General features: G+C 40.3%; 1 protein-coding gene across 2 annotated transcripts in view; it reads left to right on the forward strand.

Annotated features, from left to right (window-relative positions):
• Nucleotides 1-1,007: 1,007 nt before the first annotated feature.
• The window catches only part of LOC149152096 (uncharacterized), a 170,729-nt gene continuing 146,909 nt past the window's right edge, over nt 1,008-24,827 (forward strand). For both annotated transcript variants that reach the window (XM_089440902.1, XM_089440903.1), the window contains exon 1: nt 1,008-1,442. In XM_089440902.1, the coding sequence (XP_089297028.1) occupies nt 1,146-1,442 (297 nt within the window). In that variant the 5' untranslated portion in view covers nt 1,008-1,145. The remainder of the gene's footprint in view (nt 1,443-24,827) is intronic.

Genomic DNA, 24,827 nt, shown 5'->3' on the forward strand with positions numbered 1-24,827 from the left:
TTGCTTGAGTGTCACTTTGAGCTCGAGCCTATGTGGCTAGGCTAGTTGGAATAGCCGGAGTGTTGAGTTTGACCATCATGGGGTAGCCATAGATTCTATGGTCCAAATCATGATAGTGAAAATAATTATTTGGGAGGTTAACATACATCACATGTTATTTTATCACTATGTGTCCAATATATATGAAGTTAACTCTTTGAAATCTTTCAATAGATCGACTTTCAAACAAATTCTCTCTTGGTGTCAAAGGTTAAAGAAATGGACAAGCTCATGACATATACACCCATCAATCAAAGCATAAATATAATGTAGGAAATTCTAGAATTACATAAATAGGTTAGAGAACTCCACTCACATAAGATAACTATAGTGGACAATATGATTAATTGAAAAATTTATAACCATAGAACCACTAAGGCGTTTTCACAAATCCAAGAGTCATGAGACACAATAACAACACAATGTGACACTTCAACCAATTGAAACAAGATAAAACCCTTATTTAATTATTGAGCATTCAAACAACTCTAATGATGTGGCTCTCAAGCCTCCTTTACCAAACAATTAATTATGGAGTTGTCTTTAGTGCGACTTTTTGGACTTTCTGCTGTCGGAATCCGATGGAAAAATTTGAGGTGACATCTTGATTTGTGTTATTTAAACTAGTTTTTTCACTGTATATATGGATTCAGCACCCTAGAAAACCCCTAAGGCACTTCGATTGCACAGGATTACCCATCAAGCTTGTGATTTCAATAAATTCCTACCAGATTTTAGAGAAATTACACCGGAAAAACCCACCATAAAAACTTCCAAAAAATCGCACTAAAAAGAACTCCATTAATAATAACCTCAAAAAAACCAACACCATATTTCCTATAAATATCATAACCATTACTTACATTAAAAGATAAATTATTATCATCATAATACATTTTGGAAACAAACTTATTCACCAACACATTGACAAATGACTACATATACACCTTCATCCATTAACCTCCGTTAACCAAAGCACACATGATTCCCTTGCACACTTTTTCTCTACTAACCTTCTAAGTTTCCATAATACTCACACACTCCTATATGAAATCATACGACATACATTTGGACATGGGACAAGTACGTCCATCTTAATTAATTCCATGGCGACTGTATATCCATATGGGCGGTTCCACGCCCCTCCCACAGGATTGATCACAACTTCACACGGCCACCAACACCACCGCAAAGGATATTGCCGGACGATATCCCAACTGTTCCATAGGCATACAACCACCTTCAACGTGCTGGGCGTTCCTCCTTCAAATGTTTACCTCGCCAAATTCAGGGTTTGCGGGCTGAAATTATCGTTTGAGAACAGCGGCATCAGAAGAAGATCATCTAGCAATTGTTCTACTGATGACCATAATCAAAAGAATGCTGAGAACTACTTCCTTAAGGTGAGTGGACTTCCCTTCTCAATAATTCCTAATTTCTATGCAATAAATTATTTGGTTAATGCATTTTACCTAGTAGAAAGTTGGTTGAAATCAGTGTCCCTGCCTCTTTAGAACACAGCCAGAGAGTAATAATCACTGTAATATCATCAAAGAATTATCCTTCAAGCTTTCCCTGATTTTGTTGCTCAAGTGATTCTTATTAGACTTGAATACTACATTTTCTCAGAGCTTTTGCAGAAACATGGACTTGGCAGATATTGCACTTTTCATACATGTCCTCTAGAGGTGGTGTTCGGTTGAAGTTTTTAATCAGCGGTGGGTTTCCTGAATGACATAACGACATTGGGTCTTCGTTTGCATGACCCTCTGTCATCTCTAAACAACAAATTGAACTCAATTTGGGGGCATGCATTCTTTGTTATTTTCTTATTCTGAGAGACTAGAGGGTTATCGGTGTTGGGAATTGCTCCTTCCATAGGATTGTGCAGTATATCAGAGTTCTCTTGACAGGTAGCTTGAGGTCCCTAAGGCTCATAAAGCTCTTAAGGTTATGGATAAGCGCATTGCATGTGGGGGTAGGGTAAGCCTCTCAGATATCTTGCCATTTTGGATTGCTCTCCTGTATAACACCTAATGTTTGATACCAGATACCTTAATTGCATACTTTGTGGGTAGGATTTCACACGAGGCCGTGCTTAGGAATTGGGTCCATGTCAGCTGGGGGGTTTATGGCTGGAGGGTCCAAACCACAAAAAACCAGAGAAAAGTATTTTTCTCCTCTTTATTTCAAGGCTGCGTTGTCTATTCACCAGATTCGGAGTTGTGGCCCAGGTTCTGGAACAGCCTGGTAGTATGCCAGCATTAGGAGCCCGAGTCTTTCGTCATATGGCTGTATTGCGGGAATGTCCCATCTCGGTAGAATTTCCCAAGATACCCACGTACTTGTGGAATTTTCTTCCACTTTTGTTTGCTGAACTGGGGAAATTCATATGCTTCGAGGTCTTTCATGTGCACCACCTCAGGCCATGGGTTTGAACTTTGCATTAATATAAATTTGCCAAAAGATTTCAGTGAAGAAATAGTAATTCAAGGTGGATGTTTATGACCCAGAAAGTGGTTTGTGTCATGTCTTGAATGTTGATGAGGTTTTTTGTTACACCAAAAACCACAAGCATTAGTAATTGATTCCCAATGAGGTGAGTGTGATAATTACTTCAACATCCCTCTCAAATGCAACTTGGGGAATCAAACCTGGGCCAAGACTCTGAGACCATGATGAGGTTTTCCGTTACACCAAAACCCACAGCTATTAGTAAACTTCCAAACCCTTACCATTACCTTGAGTGGGCGGTTAGTCCATGTAATTGATTCCCAATGAGCTGAGTGGGAAATTACTCCAACAAATGCTACTATTGCAATTGTCATGAAAGGTCTAACCGCATCAAATATTATCCATTGTTGAAAAGTGAAGCCAAGAATCTAGAGTCGGCCCAACCTCCTTTACCACAGCGAATGGTTGAGAACGAGAGATACAAAGAGGTTTAAAGGAAAAAGAATAATGGAAGCATTTCAAAAATCCAATAGAATGGGCAACTTCCTTTTTAGGCCCCAATAGACCATAAGTTCATAGAGGTGCAGTAACCTAGCAAACTTAGAGTAACAAGCATGCTACACTAGTTTCATTCTCCCAAGGCGCTGATCCCCTACAACTGCCCCACACCCCACAACAAAGAAAAGACACATTGATTATGAGGGATCCAAATCTGGCAACCTAACTAACCAACAAAGCTTGATATCAACACCCCAATGGAAATGAACCATTCCAAAAGGTCTGTGTTACCCACCATTAGTGGGTGACCCCTATAGGAGAAATTTTCTCTTGGATTTGTCTTCAAGGAGCAGCCAGCAGCCCCTTGCAACCACTTGATAGCTTGATGTGTTAGAGCATAACAGTGCGCAACGGAATATAAAAGACAAATACAGTATAAAAATCATACACAAATGACATAGTGATTTAACGTGGTTCACCCAACCAATCTGGGCTATGTCCACCAAACAGAGGCATCAGCAATCTTATTATTAATCAGGAGATTACAAATAATTATTTCCTTATACTCTCTACTACCACGCCCCAATATCTGTACGGGCATATATTTTATAGCTAAGAGAATCCAACTGACTCATAAATCCTCTCACAACAAATATAGGATGCATTAACTCTTTCCCAACAAAATAGAGCTAATTTAGCAACAAATCTTATTGTTGTCACATACATGAGATTTTGCCCAATTTGTTAAAACCGAAAATCTCAACAATCTCCACCTTGACAACAATTAGCCTGATACCCTGTTTCTTTATTATTTTTATCTTTTCTGCAAGCCAAGAGAAGCCAAACACCAACGTAGCTTCTCTAACAAAACTGGTTTCGTGAACATGTCTGCACAGTTCTCCTTTGTATGCACCTTTTCAAGAGAGACTCCCCTTTCAGTGATAACCTGTCTTACAAAATGGTACTTGATTGGTATATGCTTTGATTTACTATGATAGGCCAGATTCTTAGCCAAATGTATTGCACTTTGACTATCACAAAATAACTTGATGTTGTCCTGCAACCTACCAAACTCACCAAACAAACCTTTCAACCAAATCGCTTCTTTGCAAGCATGAGAAGCAGCAATGTATTCTGCTTCAGTAGTGGATAAAGCAACAATGTTCTGTAGCTTTGACATCCAGCTAATAGCTCCACCTGCAAGAGTAAAGACATACCCTGATGTTGACCTTCTCTTATCCAAATCACCTGCAAAATCGGAATCAACATATCCACAAACAAATTCACTACTTTTATTATAAGTGATACAATAATCACTTGTGCCTCTCAAATACCGAAGCACCCATTTCACTGCTGACCAGTGTTCTTTACTTGGATTTGCCATATACCTGCTGACAACCCCAACTGCATGTGAAATATTTGGTCGAGTACAAACCATCGCATACATCAAACATCCTACTACATTGGCATACGAAATTCGAGACATATATTCCTTTTCTTCATCTGTATTAGGACATAAACTGGAAGAAAGCTTAAAATGGGAAGCTAAAGGGATTGACACAGGCTTCACATTGTTCATACCAAACCTCAAGAGTATTTTCTCAATATACTTCTGTTGTGATAGCCACAGCTTACCATTGCTCCTGTCTCTGAAAATCTCCATGCCCAAAATCTGTCTTGCTGCTCCCAGATCTTTCATATCAAACGTCCTTGCCATCTGAGCCTTTAACCTGTTGATCTCCACTATGCTTTTGCTTGCTAAAAGCATATCGTCAACATATAACACTAAGATAATGAACATGCCATCATTTAATTGCTTAAAATAAACACAATGATCATATTCACTTCTTATATATTTCTGACTCAACATGAAAGAATCAAACTTCTTGTACCATTGCCGAGGCGACTGCTTCAGGCCATACAATGATTTCTTGAGCCTGCAGACAAATTTCTTATTGCGATGCTGAACAAACCCTTCCGGTTGTTCCATATAAATTTCCTCATCTAAGTCTCCATGTAAAAATGCAGTCTTAACATCTAGTTGCTGCAATTATAAATCAAGCAAAGCGACTAATGCTAACACAATTCTAATTGAAACTATTTTAGCAATTGGTGAAAAAATCTCATGAAAGTCAATGTCTGCTTTCTGAGAAAAACCTTTTGCGACCAGCCTCGCTTTGTACCTGTCCTCAGTATCATTCACACCCCGTTTCAACTTGAAAACCCATTTACATCCCACAGTTTTCCTGTCTTTCGGAAGTTCAACCAGATCCCATGTGCCATTCTTACCTAAGGCCATCATTTCGTCCTTCATGGCTGCTTTCCACTTGTCACTTTTCAAACCTTCTACAGCTTCCTGATAGCACAGAGGTTCATCGTCATTAGCGGTAAATGCAACTGAAGTAACATAATCATCATACCTTTTAGGAGGGCGTTTGATTCTTGTAGACCTCCTTAAGGATGTTTCTGGTGCTTCCACAATTGGCTGACTACCATCTGTAGGAACTTCTTCATGATCAGCATCTGAGACCTGTTCATGATCTACATCTGAACCCTGTTCATGATCTGATTCTGAAACCTGTTCATGACTAGTATCTGAACTATGGTCATCATGACTATCATTAGAAGTGCTTTCAAACTGAATGTGCTGAAAATCAGATACATCATCCTGTTTCAATCTATTATCTACATCTAACTGTACAAGAGAGGATTCATTAAACTTTACATCTCTGTTGATGATGATTTTGCGGGTAGTAGGATCCCACAATCTATATCCCTTTGTTCCATCACCATATCCAACAAAGATATACCTTTTTGACTTTGGATCTAATTTAATTCGCTGATGTTTAGGCACTAGAGCATATGCATCACAACCAAACACTCTGAGTTTAGAATAATCACAAAGGTGACCTTTCCATACCTCTTGAGGAATCTTGCAACCTATCGCCGTGGATGGTGATCGATTTATCACAGAACAAGCTATAGCCAACGCTTCTGTCCACAATTCCTTCTGCAAACCAACGTTACTCAACATACTCCTTGCTCTCTCTAAAAGAGTCCTATTCATGCGTTCAACAACTCCATTTTGTTGAGGAGTATAAACAATGGTCTTATGTCTCTCGATCCCTGCATCCTTGCAATAGTTTTCAAACTCCTTGGAAGTAAACTCACCACCATTGTCAGTTCTTAAACATTTTATAGTTCTACCAGTGATGTTTTCTACCAATGCTCTAAACTACTTGAAAATTGTAAAAACATCAGACTTCCTTTTCAACATGTAGACCCACACTTTCCTAGAAAAATCATCAATAAAAGATACAAAATATGACGAGCCACCATATGAGGTTGTAGGGGCTGGACCCCAAACATCTGAATGGATATAATCAAGTATTCCTTTACTAGTATGTTTGCCTGTTTTAAACTTTTGCTTACTTTGTTTTCCAAACAGACAATGTTTACAGAAATCTAACTTTTTAGACTTTAGATTAGGAAGTAACTTGCGATCAGCTAAAATTTTTAACCCTCTCTCGCTCATATGGCCCAACCTTTGATGCCATAAGCGAATGGAACTACTGTCATGTTCATACACCGTAGACACATGATCTGACCTTGTTCTTCCTTCTAACTGAAATAGATTTCCTACCTTTTTAGCTTTCATTACTAGTAAAATACCTTTGTAAATTTTCATTACTCCACCTTGAATTACAGTTTTATATCCATTTGTGTCAAGTGCTCCTAATGAAATTAGATTTTTCCTTAAATCTGGTACATGTCTTACATCAGTTAACATTTTGGTTGTCCCATCAAACATTTGCAGCTGTATACTCCCTATTCCCACAATATTACATGTGACATCATTACCCATGTACATGACTCCATCATTAATTGATCTATACGTCTTAAACCATTCTCTATGAATACACATGTGGTTTGATGCACCGGAATCTAACAACCAATGTTGATCATGATTTGACAAATTAACTGATAACACTTCATCACTCATACCTGAACCAGATGCTGAACCTGTATCTGTCGTGTTTGCTTCCTTCTTCTCTGTCGAAGAATCTTCTTTAGAAGTTTGTTGTCGCTTCCAGCAGTCCTTCTTCAAATGCCCCGATTTGCCACAAAACCAACACTTTACCTTACTCTTCTTCCCTTTCGACTTTGACCGTGAGTCGCTTTGCCTGCTGAAGCGTCTTTCTTTAGAATGACCTCTGACCATCATTGCTTCTGATGTAGAGGTATCTAAATTCGACCTTCTCCTTGTTTCTTCAGATAATAAAGATGCAACTACATCATCAAACTCAAGGGTTTCTGATGAACTAAGACTTATAGAAGTAACAAAATGATCCCATGACTCGGGCAACGAGCACAATAAAGTAATAGCTTTATCCTCTGATTCAAATTTTACTTCTATACTTTCTAATTGCACCAAGAGAGTATTAAAAACATTCAAATGATCAGTAATCGATGTACCTTCCTTCATTCGCAAACTGTACAACTATCGCTTTAGGAGAATCCTATTGGTTAACGATTTTGTCATGTACAGCTTCTCAAGCTTCGTCCACAAACCAGCATTAGTTTTACTCTGACACGATATTAAACAAAACATCATCCACCAAACACAGCCGAATAGCACTCACTGCTCTTTCATCCATCTCGGTCCACTCATCATCTATCATGTTGTAAGGCTGTTTGGACTTTCCCATCAATGCCTTCGCCACGCCTTGTTGCACAAGCAGATCGTACATCTTCACCTTCCAAATCTCGAAGTTGTTTTTGCCATTAAACTTCTCGATTTCAAAATGAGCACTCTGAGTTTTTTCCATATTGTATCAACCAAAAAACAATCTCCAATTCCAACTTGTTAATCAATTAAATTAATATCTAACAAAAAATTGCCTTCGCCTTCTACTGTACTGCCTTTACTTTATCAAAAAATCGCCCTGCCTGTACAGACTGCAAATTATAAATAAAAAAATTAATAAAAAATTGCAGTTTTACCAACACATTCTTCAGTTGGCGTGCTTAAGGGGTTTTGGCGCGTCCTCAACAGCAGACGATCCACGCCAGAAGCAAAATCGGTTAGAGTATGAAAATTGGCGCGACTAAACCGTCGGATCCGCGCCAATCGGGATATTGGCTCTCTGGCGCGATTATCAAGCTCGGATCCGCGCCAATTGGCGCTCCTATTCCTTAATTACCCGCGCCAATCCGTTCACTGCCTAATATTGGCGCGACTGTTTCGCCCGAAACCGCGCCAATCGCCAAATCTCGGAAAAAACTCCACCTGCCGCTCTGTCGCACGCACGCACTCGCTCCTCAACACGCTCTGATACCAATTGTTAGAGCATAACAGTGCGCAACGGAATATAAAATACAAATACAGTATAAAAATCATACACAAATGACACAATGATTTAACGTGGTTCACCCAACCAATCTGGGCTATGTCGACCAAACAGAGGCATCAGCAATCTTATTATTAATCAGGAGATTACAAATAATTATTTCCTTATACTCTCTACTACCACGCCACAATATCTGTACGAGCATATATTTTATAGCTAAGAGAATCCAACTTACTCATAAATCCTCTCACAACAAATATAGGATGCATTAACTCTTTCCCAACAAAATAGAGCTAATTTAGCAACAAACCCTATTGTTGTCACATACATGAGATTTTGCCCAATTTGTTAAAACCGAAAATCTCAACATGATGTGCTACTATTCTCTGCCACCTGAGCCAACCATTGTGTGCCCTCGCTCATCTGTTATGATCGTATGTTTGAAGGTTGGCCATCCAACCTTGAAAATATGATTTTTCATTATGTAATTGGGTATTTACGCTGTTTTTCTTGGGAACATTTGGGCATGGATTAGTGGGGGGATTTAGCGGAAAGAATGGGCTTTGAATTGTACTTTTGTTCCCTTGCCTCATCTTGGGGTTTAATCTTGGATCCTAGTCCTGTGGGATCTCCTCTATGAGCTATTAGCTTTACGAGAGGCACTACTTGGGGAAACCTGATTTTGGTTGTGTGGTCGCGCTACTCGACACCATATATCTCACTCCCCTCCGCTCATTACAAGCCCTTTTTCATATTTTACCATCTGGGTCCATATTTGTCCATTGGGTCCACAGGGTGTTAGCCACCCCCTCCCTTTGTCCACACCTTGGGTTGGGCTTGGAACAATGCCCTGGGGGTTGATGTAGCTAAAAAAAAAGATTAAAGCATAATATGGCCACATACAAGAGGAAATGTACCACAAAATGCAAAAGATGGTTGGGACAAAATAATTTAGCATGTGGGCAAAAGCCAAACATGAGCTCTACCCCCAATCATTACGACCATCACCTGGTTCCTAGAGCCCCTATGAGTAGCCCTTACATCATTAAGGAACCCATGATTGTCCCAACCTCTGGTAGGTGATGAACTAACCCCACCGTAAGGTGGTATTCACTGCTACTTCTTCCACATCATGCTCTCATCCTTTGAGCCCCGAGCAATAAGAAGAAGAAAAATCAATAAAATGCAAAAGGCATATGAAGAAGGGTGGAAAAAAAGGCCGAGGTAACTCATGTACCATGATTGCTCCTTCCTACATTCATACACCCAAGGTGTGGGCTTCCCTCATGATAGTTACCCTTGTATGATGGCATGTGGCTTGGAGCCATCCCTCTGTTCCCACTCCATTCCATAATTATTTCACATGACCCTTGCCATTTGATGGATGTACCATGGACCTGTCATTCCCTTAGTGGTTGAAACCATCTAATAGGGTCCTTCATTAACCCCCCTTGTCGAGAATGGTAACATTAGTACATGTCCAAAATCCATTTGGAAGGGCATGCCACTATCAAGTGTCCACTTCTACCCTTGATTAGCAAGCTTATTTACTCAATTATACTATTGACTGTGGTATTGGAAGGTGAGGAGACACTTTGGATCTTTTACAGGATTATAGGTGGGTCTTCATCTTGGACTTGGCCTCCCTGTACGAGATGTAAGCCCTCCAAAGGGACGTAATGGCGCTTGTAGGGTGAGTGTTGAGAGCTATGGGCCTCTAGCATTGCAGAGCATTGATTACCACACTATGGGCTTGTTCAACACCACCACATTGCTTGTTCGTGCCCCAATTATACAAAGATGATGATGCACTTGGACCACGTTGCCCAACCGAGCACACATTGCACCCGACAACTTAGCAGCTGATCCAGGGCCCAAAGGAGGGTTTTTCTCACCTGGAGAGACATGGGAGGGCATGTGTCATCTTCTAGCCATCATTGGCAGAGCATCAACTTGATCTTGAGCCATTTGGAGACCCATGAGACCAATTTGGAGCCCACAGAGCCCAAATTGGGGTTTAGAGATGTTTGGCAACATTTGGAGGGCATCCCCCTCTTATTCATCATGTTTGAGGTCCTTGCTTTCATCATACACATTGAGGGCTCATCATAGCCTTCCAACGCCCTTCCTACTCCATTGCACTATTTTGGCCCTCTTGGGATAGCTTATCATTCACTTTAGTAGCTATTTGGTGGGCTTGTCACCAAAGACATGTTATTTTACACATTAAAATAAATTTAGGGGCATTTAGGCCAATTCGAACTTGTGAGAGGCTCATATAAATAAGAGAGACCTCATTTGTATTTGATCATCACACTTTGGATTTTCAGCTTGCAATTTGTGGAGGAATTAGGATGAATTTTGATGTTTGGTTGAATTCGCTATCTCTCTTGGAGTTTCTCTTTGGCATGTTAATGGATGAATATATTCTTCATTGTCTTGTAAGTGGTTTTTAATGCTATTTTTCTAATTTGGTAAAATGTCTAATGCATGGAATATTGTTTATGGTTTTTAGTGTGCCCTAATTTTGTTAGAACATTGAAGCTATTGGAGATTTTGCATGTGTTACTCATAAAGCAATGAATGAATGAATGCTCCTAGGGGAAAATCACATATTGCATCCTTGAAACTCCATGAACAAATGCCATCGAAGTGTAAATATTTAAAGTCGTAGTGAAGCTTCTTCTATTAGAGCTAGCAAAGCTACCTTTAGGTCTCCTTGAAGAACGAGTTGCCTTCCCAAGAATAATCTTTGACTCCTTTTTTCCCAATAGCTAGGCATTGGTCCTAGATCCTTGGTGATCACATACAATTGAATAATCATACTTATTTCACCTTCTTTTACCTTTTTTTCGTCCCTTTAAGGATAAGGAGGCTCATCTAGGGCTTGGTGCAAAATTTTAGGGAGGAGGAATTTTTGAATTTTGTTCAGACAAGACTCTTCCTTAGTGTCTCCTCTAGGCATCTAGGAGTTTTGAACGAATTCCGCCGGTGGAATTTTAATATAATGGTTGCCCTAACTATCACACCAAGTAGGAACCCTAGAAGCCATCCTTCAACTTGCGGATTCCTTGAAGGTTTTCACTTTAGAACTTGTTGAAGTATATCATTCACAACCTTTTCTCTTATCTACCCTGACCTTGGATGAACTCTTATATCATAAAATTTCTCAACCCTAGGTCTCATGTAGTCTTTCTTTCAAGGTTTTTTTTGGAAAGTCTTCCTAGCTTCTCCCAAAGCTCACACTTTCATTGAACCTTTCCATTGAATGAGCCTCCTTGCCTCACTTCAAACCAATCCTAGATACATCTATCACAAGTGAGGGATACTGGGACTCCTGTCAGTGAAAATCCAAGAAGAGAAGGGGACTTAGGCTGTGGTGACAGTGGGCCTTAGTCCCAAAGTGTTGTTGTGCCCTCTAGCTTTAGCCTATTTACTAGGCCTGCTACTTTGTGCAACAACATTTCTGGTGCCGTTGTTGGGGACACGAGACATGTGTCTTGTTTCCTTACGGCAATATTGACATGTTTATTGGCGATCTCGTTGGAGGAACAAAGCCCTATTTCCTCATTGAAATTCAAATTCAATGCTTGTAGGGTGAAGCATGCATCTCTTTAAGCACTTTGAATTCACCTTGGAGACTCCAATTAATGATAGCATCCACCAAAAATAAAATGGGGGATACAAAGCTCATTTCATTTGAATCAATAAAGTTTGTCGAATGTTGTGGCACCCCCAATGAATTACCCAAAAAATGACATAAGTGGCTGCCTAAATTTGATGGAAGTGATAGGGCAGGGGACCACGTGTACGTTTTTGGGTGGGAAATGATTTGTAATGATATAGATAGCCTTGATATAGGTATGATACTTTTTTCTTTAACATTTGAAGGCAACGTTAGAGGTTGGTACATTAAGCTCCCTCCGTGAAGCATTGTTGATTATGATCAATTTGAAGATGTCTTCTTGAAGAAATGGGATGGCAACCAGGACAGAGAAAGTGGTCCCCATAATGATCAAGAATGTGAGGAAAAGGAAGCCTCCTTGTTGAATCATCAAGATGATATCAATAGTAAAGGTAATAAAGAAGAAGAAAAGCCTCTCCTACCTGATCCACATGAAGCAAATAATGAGGAGGATGACTTTGAAGAGAGACTTGATGAGGATGTTGATCTTACTCAGGATGTTCTTCCTTCCAGTGTGCATAACAAAGATCTTGAAGAAGATGCTCCAACCACCCCTTAGATGATGATATTGAGGACTATTTATATGTTGAAAAGGGGAAATGGAAGGTTAGTGGCCATCCTTATAATGGGGACCTTATCTATGATACTGATGATGACATGAGTAGTGGCACTATCTTTTTGGAGGACTTGCCTAAGTCATTTATGGATCCTGGCCTTGCCCTTGTTTACACAATTGCCAATGACCATGAACCTTTTCACCTTTCTGAAAATGGTCTTGAGGAAAATAAATTCATTCGATATATCAATTCTTCCCAGCCATCCTTTGAAGATAATGAGCACACTGTGGTTGCCCCTTTTCAGTATTATCATCACATAAAGCAACCATCTTGTTGTAGTCATCGCTCCCCTTCTCCTCCCCATCATGACCTTGCCATACCCATAAAGCGTGACATCACTAGAAAGGGTCTTGACAGGGAATTCATGACATTGATTATCTAATCATCCATTCTCTGTTTGCAAGGAAGGATCTATTTATACAAGCCTGTGTCCTTCCCTTCACATATTATTCCTTTCTATGATGTTTGGACCTCCTATTTTCCCACCTCCCACCCTTGTAATCCTACATGTCATTCTTCCTATTTCTGCCTTTGGATTTATTCCATGAGTAATCAGAGGGACAAGTGCTCTTATATTGATCCCATGATATGTTGGTTGCATTGGCTGTATGACTACACTTAGCATTTACACAATTTAGCCATGCATGTTACACTAGGATGCATTGCATATTGATTTTTGCATTAGAACTTAATATCATATTATGTTATCATGCTAGATTAGGTGCATGTAGATTAGGTTTGCATTCTAGAATAGATTTTATTTCCTGTTAATTTTTATGGACTAACAAAAGCATGGGCTATCAAAGGACGCCATCAAAACATGTTGCCCTGTTTGCTTTGTCTTTGATGTGTAGGTAACGAGTCTGCAGTCCTAGGAGATTGCTGGTGTTCTCATGACCTACCCATTTGAGTGCATGGTTTGTGCACTCTAGTTGGAACCAAATGTTACCCACCACTAGTGGGTGACCCCTATAGGAGAAATTTCCTCCTAGATGTGTCTTTAGCCAACAACCCCTTATAGCCACCTGATAGCTGACGTGCTACTGTTCTCCGCCACCTAAGCCAACCATTGTGTGCCCTCGCTCATTTATTATGATCGTATGTTTGAAGGTGGGCCATCCAACCCTGAAGGTATGATTTTTCATTATGTAATTGGGTGTTTATGCTTGCTTTTCTTGGGCACATTTGGGCATGGATTAGTGGGGGGATTTGGCGGAAAGAACGAGATTTGACTTGTACTCTTGTTCCCTTGCCTCATCTTGGGGGTTAATCTTGGATCCTAGTCTTGTGGGATCTCCTCTATGAGCTATTAGCTTCAGTAGTGGCTCTACTTGGGAAAAACCCAATTTTGGTTGCGTGGTCCCTCTGCCCGACAACATATATCTCACTTCCCCCACTCATTACAAGCCCTTTTTCACGTTTTGCCATTTGGGTCCACATTTGTCCATTGGGTCCACAAGGTGTTAGCCACCCCCTCCCTTTGTCCACACCTTGGGTCATGCTTGGAACGATGCCCTGGAGGTTGATGCAGCTAAAAATAAAGATAAAAACATAATATGGCCACATACAACAGGAAATGTACCACAAAATGCAAAAGCTAAACATGAGCTCTACCCCCTATCATTATGGCCATCACCCTGGTTCCTAGTTTTGAGAAAACTATGGGGCAATAGTTAGGATGGTTTCTCTTTTCTTGATAACTGCTTGTGATGTCTTTTTACTTTTTCTTACTTATTAGCTTATTCACTTATTATTATGTTTGTATATCATCAAACAACTACCAAAGCAAGAAGAACAATAGTACAAAAGAACACAGAATGTAAGCTACAAGCCAGGGCCAAAACCTCTCCACTTGAGGGCAAAACATGTAAATCTCTTCTCTTCCTATAAATTCTTCAATTGACGAATTCTAAGACCAATACCATCTGAGACTAAGTCCAACCCTTCCGGATGATGTGCTTCCTTTGTCCAAGTCAAACCCAGTCAAATCTCTTCCTGTAGCACAACTTCGACCCCCCAACTTTAGAATTTTGGCTTCTACTGTAGGTTTGAAAATTTCAATCCTAGCAACTGCTGCTGCTTCCACACGTGTGAGCGAAATTAGCCTTCCAAGGCCTCCCAGCGACTTCGCTTGCCTTGCTTCCTTGTCCAGGGCTAGAAGATGACCTATTGAGTCCTTCCAACAACTTTGATCCTCTTCCAGCAGATAGAGAATTTCGACCTTGAAGTAGCAAACCCTAGCTTCCTTTTTCGCACGTGTGAGAGAGAATTAGCCCATAAACAAATCTTCTTTGTCCTCTTCCTTCTTCACTACCTTCTTCACCTTCCTTCTTCACTTGAATGAGTGAGTGATGAATGTCTTCCAAGGGGCTTGAGTTCCCTCCTTTATGTAGGCTTCTAAAGGTGGACGTGGCTCCTCAAAATAAGCCAACTTCCCAACTGCTTGGCCGACTTGGTCTTGAAGGGTATTTTGACACTTTTAATGACAAAAATGATTTCCTTTACAAGTTACAATGTGCCTGATGGTGTCTTCAACTTATGACAATGACTCTTTTGACTTCTTGACCTAGGACAAACCCTAGAAGCACTCAATGGGTACTTGACATCTAAAATAAAAGACCTTGAGCATGAAACCCATGCTCCAAAAATAATAATAATAGTTTTTCTTTCATTTTATAATATACAAGAATCAAAAGTACATTTCATATTTATGAAGACCGAACCTAGTTACACATTTTTTAACACTCCCTCTTAACTTGGGAGGTTTTCATAAATGGTACATGGAAATTCTAAATCTGAAGAGATCTCATCAGAAGAGTCGGATTGGTAACCCATTTGTTTAGCATTAAAACAACCACATTTTCACATAACAAGGCATTGACTAACAACTCTATCTCTCCACAAGATCAGAGCACAATGCTGGCGAGACCAATGATTTATAAACACCATCATCATTCTCTCTCAAGGGACATCCTCCACCCAGGTGTTCCTAGAGTATGTCCTTCCTTGGACTATTCTTATCTTCGATAGCTAGTCCTGAAAAAATATCGGTCCTCGACTACTCTTATCTTGGATGCCCTACTTCATCCTCAAAGAGTATCGGATGCCAGAGGCTTACCCAATCCTCCATTCTGTCTTCGCAAGTGAAGACAATAATGATGTACCTATCTCTCCTTCTCAACTAGGGAGGATATATCAACCAAACCAAGCTTGTCTCTTAAATACACAAGCTTCTTGTTAGGAAGAGATTTTGTCAGTATGTCAGCTACGTGCTCATCGGTGGACATATATTGTAGCTGCAGCACGCCATCTTGTACTAGCTTCCAAATGTAGTGATACTTGTTGTTTATATGCTTTGAAACACTAGGTCTTCAGACAATCTTATACAACTAGTGTTATCACAATGTATCATTGTAGGGTCCATTGGTCCTTCGAATAAGTTGGACAACAACTTCCTCAACCAGACAACTTCTTAGCTCACTTCACAAGTCGCAATATATTCAACCTCATCACTACTCAAAGCAACCATATCTTGCTTTCTACTCATCCATGTGATATCATGGAGGATCCCAAACTAAAACATCCTCCTGTAGTGCTCCTTCCATTCTGCTCATTGCCTCCCCAGCCGGAATCTGTATATCCAATCAAGTCGACATTATTCCTCCTATCATATTTCAGGCAGTAGTGGATTGTTCTTTGCAAATATCTCAGTATGTGCTTGGATGCTATCAAATAATCATGCTTCGACTCCACTTGGAATTGACTGAGAACATTCACTGCAAAACATGTTTGGTCAAGTATTCACCAACTACATTAGTGATCTAATCAATTGTCTATACCTGGTAGGATCCACTGGGCTAGATTCAGAATACCTTAGTCTCTTCAAGTTTGTAATCATCGGGGTTGTCATTGGTTTGCAATCCATCATGTCAAACCTCTTCAACATCTTGATCACATACTTCCCTTGACCTAGGTAGATCTCATCAGGTCCCTACAGACTTCTAGTCCCAAATAATAGTGCATCAGCCCAAGATCCTTCATATCGAATTTTGCTGCTAGTTGCTTCTTGCATTCTTCAATTCGACCTTCCACACCTGTCAAGAGAAGATCATCCACATACAAAAGAATGATTACAGGCTCACCCTTTACAACCTTGAAGTAAAGGTTTGGATCAACAAAACTTTTTGTGAAGCCCAATCTTTGAAGGTATGCATCCATCCTTGCATACCATGCCCTTGGTGCCTACTTAAGGCCATATAATGCCTTCTTTAACCTGCAAACATATGCCTCTCTATCTTTGACTTCAAATCCCAAGGGTTGCTCTATATAGACTTCCTCATCAATTGTGCCATTCAGGAATGCAATCTTAACATCCATTTGATGTATATTCCATCCCATCGATGTTGCCAAAGAGACCAATGATCAAATAGTTGTATACCTTGCTGTTGGAGCAAATGTCTCTTCATAATCGATGCCTTCTTGTTGAGAGAAGCCCCTAGCCACAAATCTTGCCTTATACTTGTCAATACTTCCATCTGCTGCATGTTTAATTTTGTACAACCACTTGGAAGTTACCATAGACTTGTCTTTAGGCCTAGGTATGATCTCCCATACCCCATTCTTCGTTATCGATTGGTATTCTTGATTCATAACATCTTTCCATTCTTGATGATTGACAACTTCCTCAAAAGTGGATGACTCTGCTTTTATTAACTGTCATATATGCTGCGTACCCTGGATATCTTTTGGGCTTCTTTCTTTCTCTAAATGTGCCTTTAGTTGCTCCATGACCCTCTGCATCTAATAAGGTGGGTTTCAACCAATTAGGTCTCTTTCTAGTCTCGGGGATTACCACATGTTGTATATGTTCACTGGGATCTTCATCTTCATGATTTGATTCTTTTTCCTCCCTAGCAACTTCCTCTTCAAATACCGGAAATTCTTCATCATTAGAGTCCATAGGGAGATCTTTTGATTTCTTGAATGTAATAATTTCGTCAAATATCACATCTCAACTGACTTTATTCAGTGTCCTTTTATGCAGATCGTATAGGCCTTTGAAGAATTTTTCTAGCCAACAAATGTTCTCTTCATGCTTGATGGATCCAACTTCTTTCTCTTGGCCTTCGGTCTATGAATATAAATAGGACAACCAAAAATTCAGAGATGATCTACGCTTGGTTTCTTCCTAGTGAATACTTATTCAGGAGTCAGGTTGTCTAGTGATCTGTGGGGACTTCGATTTTGTATGTAAACAACTATCTTTGTTTCTTCACCCCAAGGAATTTCGGCAAATCTTGATCATGTAGCATTGTTTTCACACTTTCTTCAATGGATCGATTCTTTCGTTCTGCAACTCCATTTTGCTTAGGATTATATGGGACTATCAACTCCCTCTCAATCCCAGAGTCCTTACAGAAGGTTATAAGTTCTTTGGATGCATATTCTCCCCCATTATTAGATCTCAATATCTTGATTCTCCTTTTTGTAAGGTTCTCTACTTCAACTTTGAATTCTTGAAATTTGATAAATACTTCGTCCTTGGATTTCATTAAGTAAACCCAAGTTTTCCTGGAGTGGTCATCTATAAATGTGACATAGTATAGATGACCTCCAAGTGACTTTGGAGTCATAGGACCACAAACATCAGAATGAATAAGATCCAAGATTTCTTTTGACCTTGAAGCACTGCTTCCAAATGGTCTCTTGGTGTTCTTACCCAATGCACATCCCTTGCAAACTCCTTCATGATCTTCTTTCAATTCGGGGATGCCATTTACTATGGTATTTAGGGTTGGTAATATTTTGTAGTGGAGATGACCAAATCTTCTATGCCAAAGTTCACATGGGCTAACTTCAATGTGAACCAAATCTTGAGCGAGGGGAGTTATCAATCTATAGAGTTTTCCTTCATGAATCCCAATGATTCTAGCATCTTCTATGATTGAGTTTTTATCCCATACTACAACCTTTCCATCAATGAATGCAACTCGATCACCCTTGATTTCTAAGCATGAAATGGAAAGTAAATTCTTGTGCAAATTGGTGAGCCTTGGTATTGCACCAAGAGTGTTGCAACTCCCAAGGGCTCCTCTACTCTATTTATCAACCGGGGTTCGTACAAACTTCGAGGTTACAGTGCTATATGCACAGTAGATGGGATTCTACTCATGCCACCCTCAACTAGACAATTGATCAATAGTGCTCCAAGGCCATTCCTCCTACTGAATTAGAATGAGAACTAGCTAATGAAGGTGCAATTTAGAAGCTACCTCTAACCATGAAAAGGAAAATGCTATGAACTTCAACTTGCAAATGCTATTGAATCAATTCATGAAAAGATAAGAGCTACACTACTTGCAGAAAGGAAACTACATTATCTTGCAATCAACCATCTAGCTACCAAATCTACTTGCAGACAAGAAGCTAACCTACCAAATCATAACTCAAGATTCCATGTATCATCTATCTATCTCACACTTGCATATAAATCAATGTTCTATTTGTGCCAAATCTATGATAAAGAAACTAACGCTATTCTGTTTTGCAGTGAAGGGAAAGGAGGGTTTAGAGTGGCCTAGGTGCTTCCCTTGATCATGGAGTCACAACTGGTAGTCAACCTACTTCTAAGCTAAGTCCAAATTGCAGCAAAGGTCAAAATTGGTGAGGAAACAGGCTGCTACAAGTGTGCTATAGGTGCCCTGTATTGCTAAAGGAAGACCTGTAATGCTACAGGAAGGTCTATAATGTGACAGGAAGGTTGCCGAGAAGGTTTAGGAGGTAGAAATGATGAGTTCAAGGGATGACAAGGTGGATGGAGATTGAGGTAAATGGATGAAGGGTGGCCAAAGCCCCTAGCCAAGCTCAGAGCCTTTTGAAGGCTGTTTTGCACTAGGAGCGTTGCTCACAGTGGTCTAGGAAAGTGATCTCAAGAAAAGAAATTTGAAGACAGAATTTGGTATTCATAAAGGAGGGTGAGGAAGTCCAAGATGGAGGTGGTGAAGGTGTCCTTGCTTGCAGATCCAAACAACCGTGCAAGCATCACATGCATATACCCTTTTATCATTGACAAAATGAAACAACTAATAGTGGAAAATATGAGTTGAATTTAAATGTCATCTAATCTATGCCAAAAACTCTGATCTAGTCAATAAATCAACTCTTAAGCTACAGTAAGCACATGCAAAACAAGATGACTAACATAAATATTCTTCCAAGAAATCATAAACATAGTATTTTTGCGCTGTGATTGTAGATCCTTCTATTCATGCTCCCATGGGAGAGATGAGGTAGAGGTTGCAATCACAAAATTTTGATGGGTTATTTTCTAATGAAATGCAAGAAACTAATAAGCACTCTAAACTAAAAGGAGATACAAATACACAAGAGGGACCTAAGCCACTGGGGTTGGGCCCAAACCCAAGAGCCTTAGGCCTTTGGAACTAACTCAGTGCTGAACCAATAAACAACTTCTCATTATCATTGCATCAATGTTGAATACGTCACATAACAATAAAAAATAACAGTGGCAAGTACTTGAGCTCAATAGGTACCTAGCTGAAAACAAAACTCTAATCCTAATGAGCTCTTTTACATGTTTATTTATACAAGAGGGTAGCTACTAGCAACTCCCTAGAGAATATGAATGTTTGTCTCCCATAACTCGAGAATGGTTGATCTTGATCTTCATTAACCGCACTTGCTTGGTTGCCATTGACCTCGTTTTGCTTGGCTGCCAATGACCTCGAGCTAATGAGAGAGAGTGTGGTGATCTTGGGCTGATTGAAGGAGTTAAGGAGGTGGACAACCTCCTAGAATCTCTCCCTGCTATCTACTCTGAGCCCCTGCATGGCAATGATCTCAACAATGCTCCATTTCCTACAATTAAACCATATTAGGCCACATGACATAGCAAAACATCTTTTACCCCTCTCACTAAGCATAATATAACAAAAATTGTAAATAAATGTGAGAAAGAGATAGTTCTAAAGCTGGAGGATGGCATTATGACCCTTATAATGTACCTATTGATGAGCCTCATCATCACCCCCCTACTGAAATTGTTGCTCATCCTCTGAGCAACTCAGTCATCTATGTGCATTTCTTTCATGGCCCTGGTGGCCTCCCTGACATCCCAGGGTTCCTCATATGGTTTGCCTTCTTGGGGATAGAAACCTGCATTCTTTTCTATCTCTGTCCACTCCTTCTGCTCTTCTGCTTCATTTCTTCCTTCTTGTAGGCCTAGCAACAAGGGTGGACTAAGCTTGAGTCCTATCCACTTAACTTTTAATCTTTGCATGATCCTCTTGTACAGGGGTGTCCTCTCCAATGCATTCCTCATCCTTTCAGGAGAGTGATATTATTTGATCTAGAGGTTGTGGGGTAAGGCATGCCATCTTCTCTAACAGGCTTGCAGGCTTTCTGTTCCCAACAACCTGAATGTGGCTTCAAAATGTAAAATGGCTTGTTTATGCTTGGCAAGGTATTTAGGTGCTAAGTCAACATCATTGGAGATGATGCTATGATTGCTAATGACAACCATTGGGCTCACTAGCTCTGCCCTGATATATAATGGTTCCTTTTCTTCCTTTGCCATGACTCTCTTCACTTCCTCAGCTCTTGCCTCCTCATGAGTCATCCAGGATGCTAAGGCCATCAACTGTGTATCCCCCAATCTTGCATTGGGATCCCAAATATTCATATCAATCAAAGTGAGGTTATGAATGTAAAACTCAACCAATTTTGCTTTGTCCTCCATGCTGGCTTGGTTGCAAAATTCAATGAATTGTTTGTAATCCTGAAATGGCATAGATCCATGTTGTGCTAAGGTTTTGATTTGGAATTGCAGCCACTGCTCTTTGAGAAAGAGTGCATAAGACTTGGATGGTTGTCTGCATTGTAATGCCTCCATGGAGAGGCTTGCCATGGTGGCAAGTTGGGTTTCTTTCTCTTACAACTTCTCTCTCAACCACATATTTTCTGCCTGTAGCTGCTCCTTCATTGTGGACTCCCTCATTCTCAGCTCACTTAATTCTTTGCTCATTTCAAGGACCTTTTCTTCCATGAGGCCCACATCCTCTACCTTCTGAGACTTAGCAATTTGCATTCATTTGTGGGTTCTTCCTTTCTTCTTCTAGCTCATAGAAAAGTGGGATTGCAAATTTTTGGGGAATAATTCTCCCTCCTTCAATGAATTTATAATAGGAGCTTAGGCTAGGTTGTGGACTAGGCTCCTAGAGCTTTGGGAAGTCCTTCTCAAATGTTTTTGGGGAGGCTGCTACCTCCTGTAGTTGTTGTGTCACATTCTGCCCTTCTTATTGCTCGTTCTGCCCCTCCTGTAGCACACTCTGTTTTTCCTGTAGCATACTTTGCCCCTCCTGTAGCTTCCCTTTTCTTCTTGTTGGAGGGTGGTTGGTGTCTTGGGTTGTTTGAAGGAGGTTGATCTGGTGGTGGGCCTCCTTACATATGCTATAGGAGTCTTTGTTGTGGGTTTTGGAGAGGTGACCTCTTCAATTTTTACTTAGCTGGTCCCACCTCCTCTTTCTTGCTTGGGGACTCCTCGATTGTGATGGGGACCTGTGTGGGAGTTTGTGGCCTCCCTGTGTGGTACTTTAACTGGTAGGGGGGCTTGCCTTTGTCTCTTACGTTTGACTGTGCTTCAGGTAGAGTTGCAGCGACCTCCTGTTCAGTGGTTGCTAGAGGCAAACTTGTTTGCTTTGGGGGTATCTCTGTGTCTCTAGGCTCAACAGTCTTCTCAGGACTTGATTTTTCTTGTTTCTCCTCCTCTTATTTTTCATCTTGTTCTCCTCCTACCTCTGCCTCCCGCTCTCCTACTGTCCTTTTTGCTTCTATTTCTCTTTCCTCTTCGTTCGACCCTCCTGCTTCTTCCTCTTCTTTCCTTGCCCCTTCTTCTTCTTCCTCTGTTTTTCCCTCTCTTCCTCCAACACTAAAGGTTGGGGTCTCACCTGGTGTGAGGGTCTGTGATTCAATGAAGGCTATTGTATCCATGTTTATGAATTTGGACCAAAGGATAGGGATTCTCAACATGCTCAAGGCATCCACCACTATCATTTTAATGAGGCCATGGTGACCTAGGTGTTGGTTTTTTCCCTCTCTCACTTTTTGACTCATGTCCCTGATGGACTGTAGGAGGAAGTATGGCACACTAAGCCTTTGAGCAAGAGACAATTTTGCCTGTAATCTAAGTTCATGAAGTAATCTGAAGTGGTAGGCATATACCACACTCATTCTTCCCTCACAAGAGATGTATTTCAGAATATGGTAGGCCACCTCATCCTAAGGATAAGGTAGACTTTCCCCCCTAACTGCATTCATGTCCTCAACAGGCTTTCCCCCCTAACGGCATTCTTGTCCTCAACACCTTTTCATTGGCAGTGAAGAAATTCTTTTTAGCAATTACACTGGTGGCTTTGTCTTCTCTGCTCCACCTGATCCCTAGAGGTAATGTTGTCACTATGCTAATCAATTCAGGGCTGAGTGTGATAGCCAATCCCCTCACCATAGTGGTGGCATTGTCCTCTATTTGTGAATTCAGAGCCATGGAAAATTCAAAGGCAAGGTCATCATCATACCCTTTCAACAACTCGAAGAATCCTAGCCACTGGTGTCTTCTAAAGATGTCTACCACAGGAGGGTGTAAGTGGATTCTCTTGGTATCTGAGGGCTCCCTTCTATTAAATCCTCCCCCCATTTCTTTTCTATGTTCTCAATCAAGTGAGGGAAAGATACTTCTTTAATAGCTTCAGTGTGTAATTTAGTGGCAACAGTGAGTTAAAAATTCCTTGTTAATGACAATTTCCTACATTCCCATGACTCTACTACTCGAAAAGACCTTTTAATTCCACAATTAGACTGCCACTGCCTGTAGAATTTGAAGTGAAATTTTCATGCAATCTGATGGGTGGATGAAGGAGATGGTGGCACTTACTTTTTGTCAGGTACGCTGGGATGAAGGTGGTAATTCGGAGACCAATTCGAACCTCTGTGGCTTTCCTCCACCCTCTCAATCTTCTTGTAGTAGTTGCAAGCTTTCCTGTAGCTCCTTCCTGTAGCAATTGCAGAACGGGGTTCGAAACTCCTCAATGGCAACCTGAGCTTGTCCTCTCCCTAACTGTTTTGAAATGAGCGATTATGTAAAAGAACTCGAGCCCCAGTACATAATATGCCATTTTTGGTTTAGGCTTGGAGCACCTTCAATGACTGAACCATGAATCCAAATCACTTTTATATGCCTGAACCATTTGTGAAGGAGACATTCTCATCATACCTTAGGGCTTACCTTCTCATCAATATTGCAGCTGAAACATAACACCATACATACCTTGTAGTGTTTAGATACCTGTGCACCTTCTTAGCTAGTAGCACTTTGTCACCTTTTCATTAGGTGCCTCTTTACTTTTTCCAATGCTAGTTCTTCTCTTCCTGCACTAGCCATGATCCTCAAGAGGGATCCACTTATCACAACTCATCAGGAGGTTAGAAGCATCCAAATACTCAAATATACATGCAGGAAGCATAAGTAATAATCAAAACAATAATCAGATCAATAAGTCTAAACAAAAGTAAGGACATAAAGGAGCATCATAAATCGAAAAATACTTATCTTCAATGAGAGGTGATCATCTCCCTCTTGAACCAACCTTCAAGAGCCATCATTGACCATTGTCCATTTGTTGCATTCAATATATATATATTCATCAACTTCATCAGCAACCAAGCCTAATAGAAAACTATCCCATCTAGGGCTTCATCAAATCTGTCACAAGTGTTAGAGCATCTTCACTTTGACCATGCTAGGGTTTCTCTCAAACCCTAACCTCATAATATCCATCAAACCCTAATACACAGATTGCCTATGGTTATCTTCAAACCCTAGAATTCTTTTAGGTCTCCACCATCCTCTCTTGCATCCATCAATGGTGTCATCATAGGGGTGATCTCCATGACTTTTCTTCAGCCCAACTCTGATACCATGTTAATTTTTGTTAGGACTATATTGTTCTTTACTTTGATAATTGCATTTCTTCATTTACACATTAAGTTCACCCCATAACATTATTCATATTTACATCATTATTCGGCAGCATATGCAACTATATAGAAAAAACAATATCATCATCATGAATGCAGCGAATCATAAAGGAAAAATAGAAGAAAAGAATT

This window comes from Pinus tabuliformis, chromosome 9 (assembly GCF_031772625.1).
Source record: "Pinus tabuliformis cultivar Carrire ecotype Pingquan chromosome 9, CPIR1, whole genome shotgun sequence".
NCBI lineage: Eukaryota > Viridiplantae > Streptophyta > Pinopsida > Pinales > Pinaceae > Pinus > Pinus tabuliformis.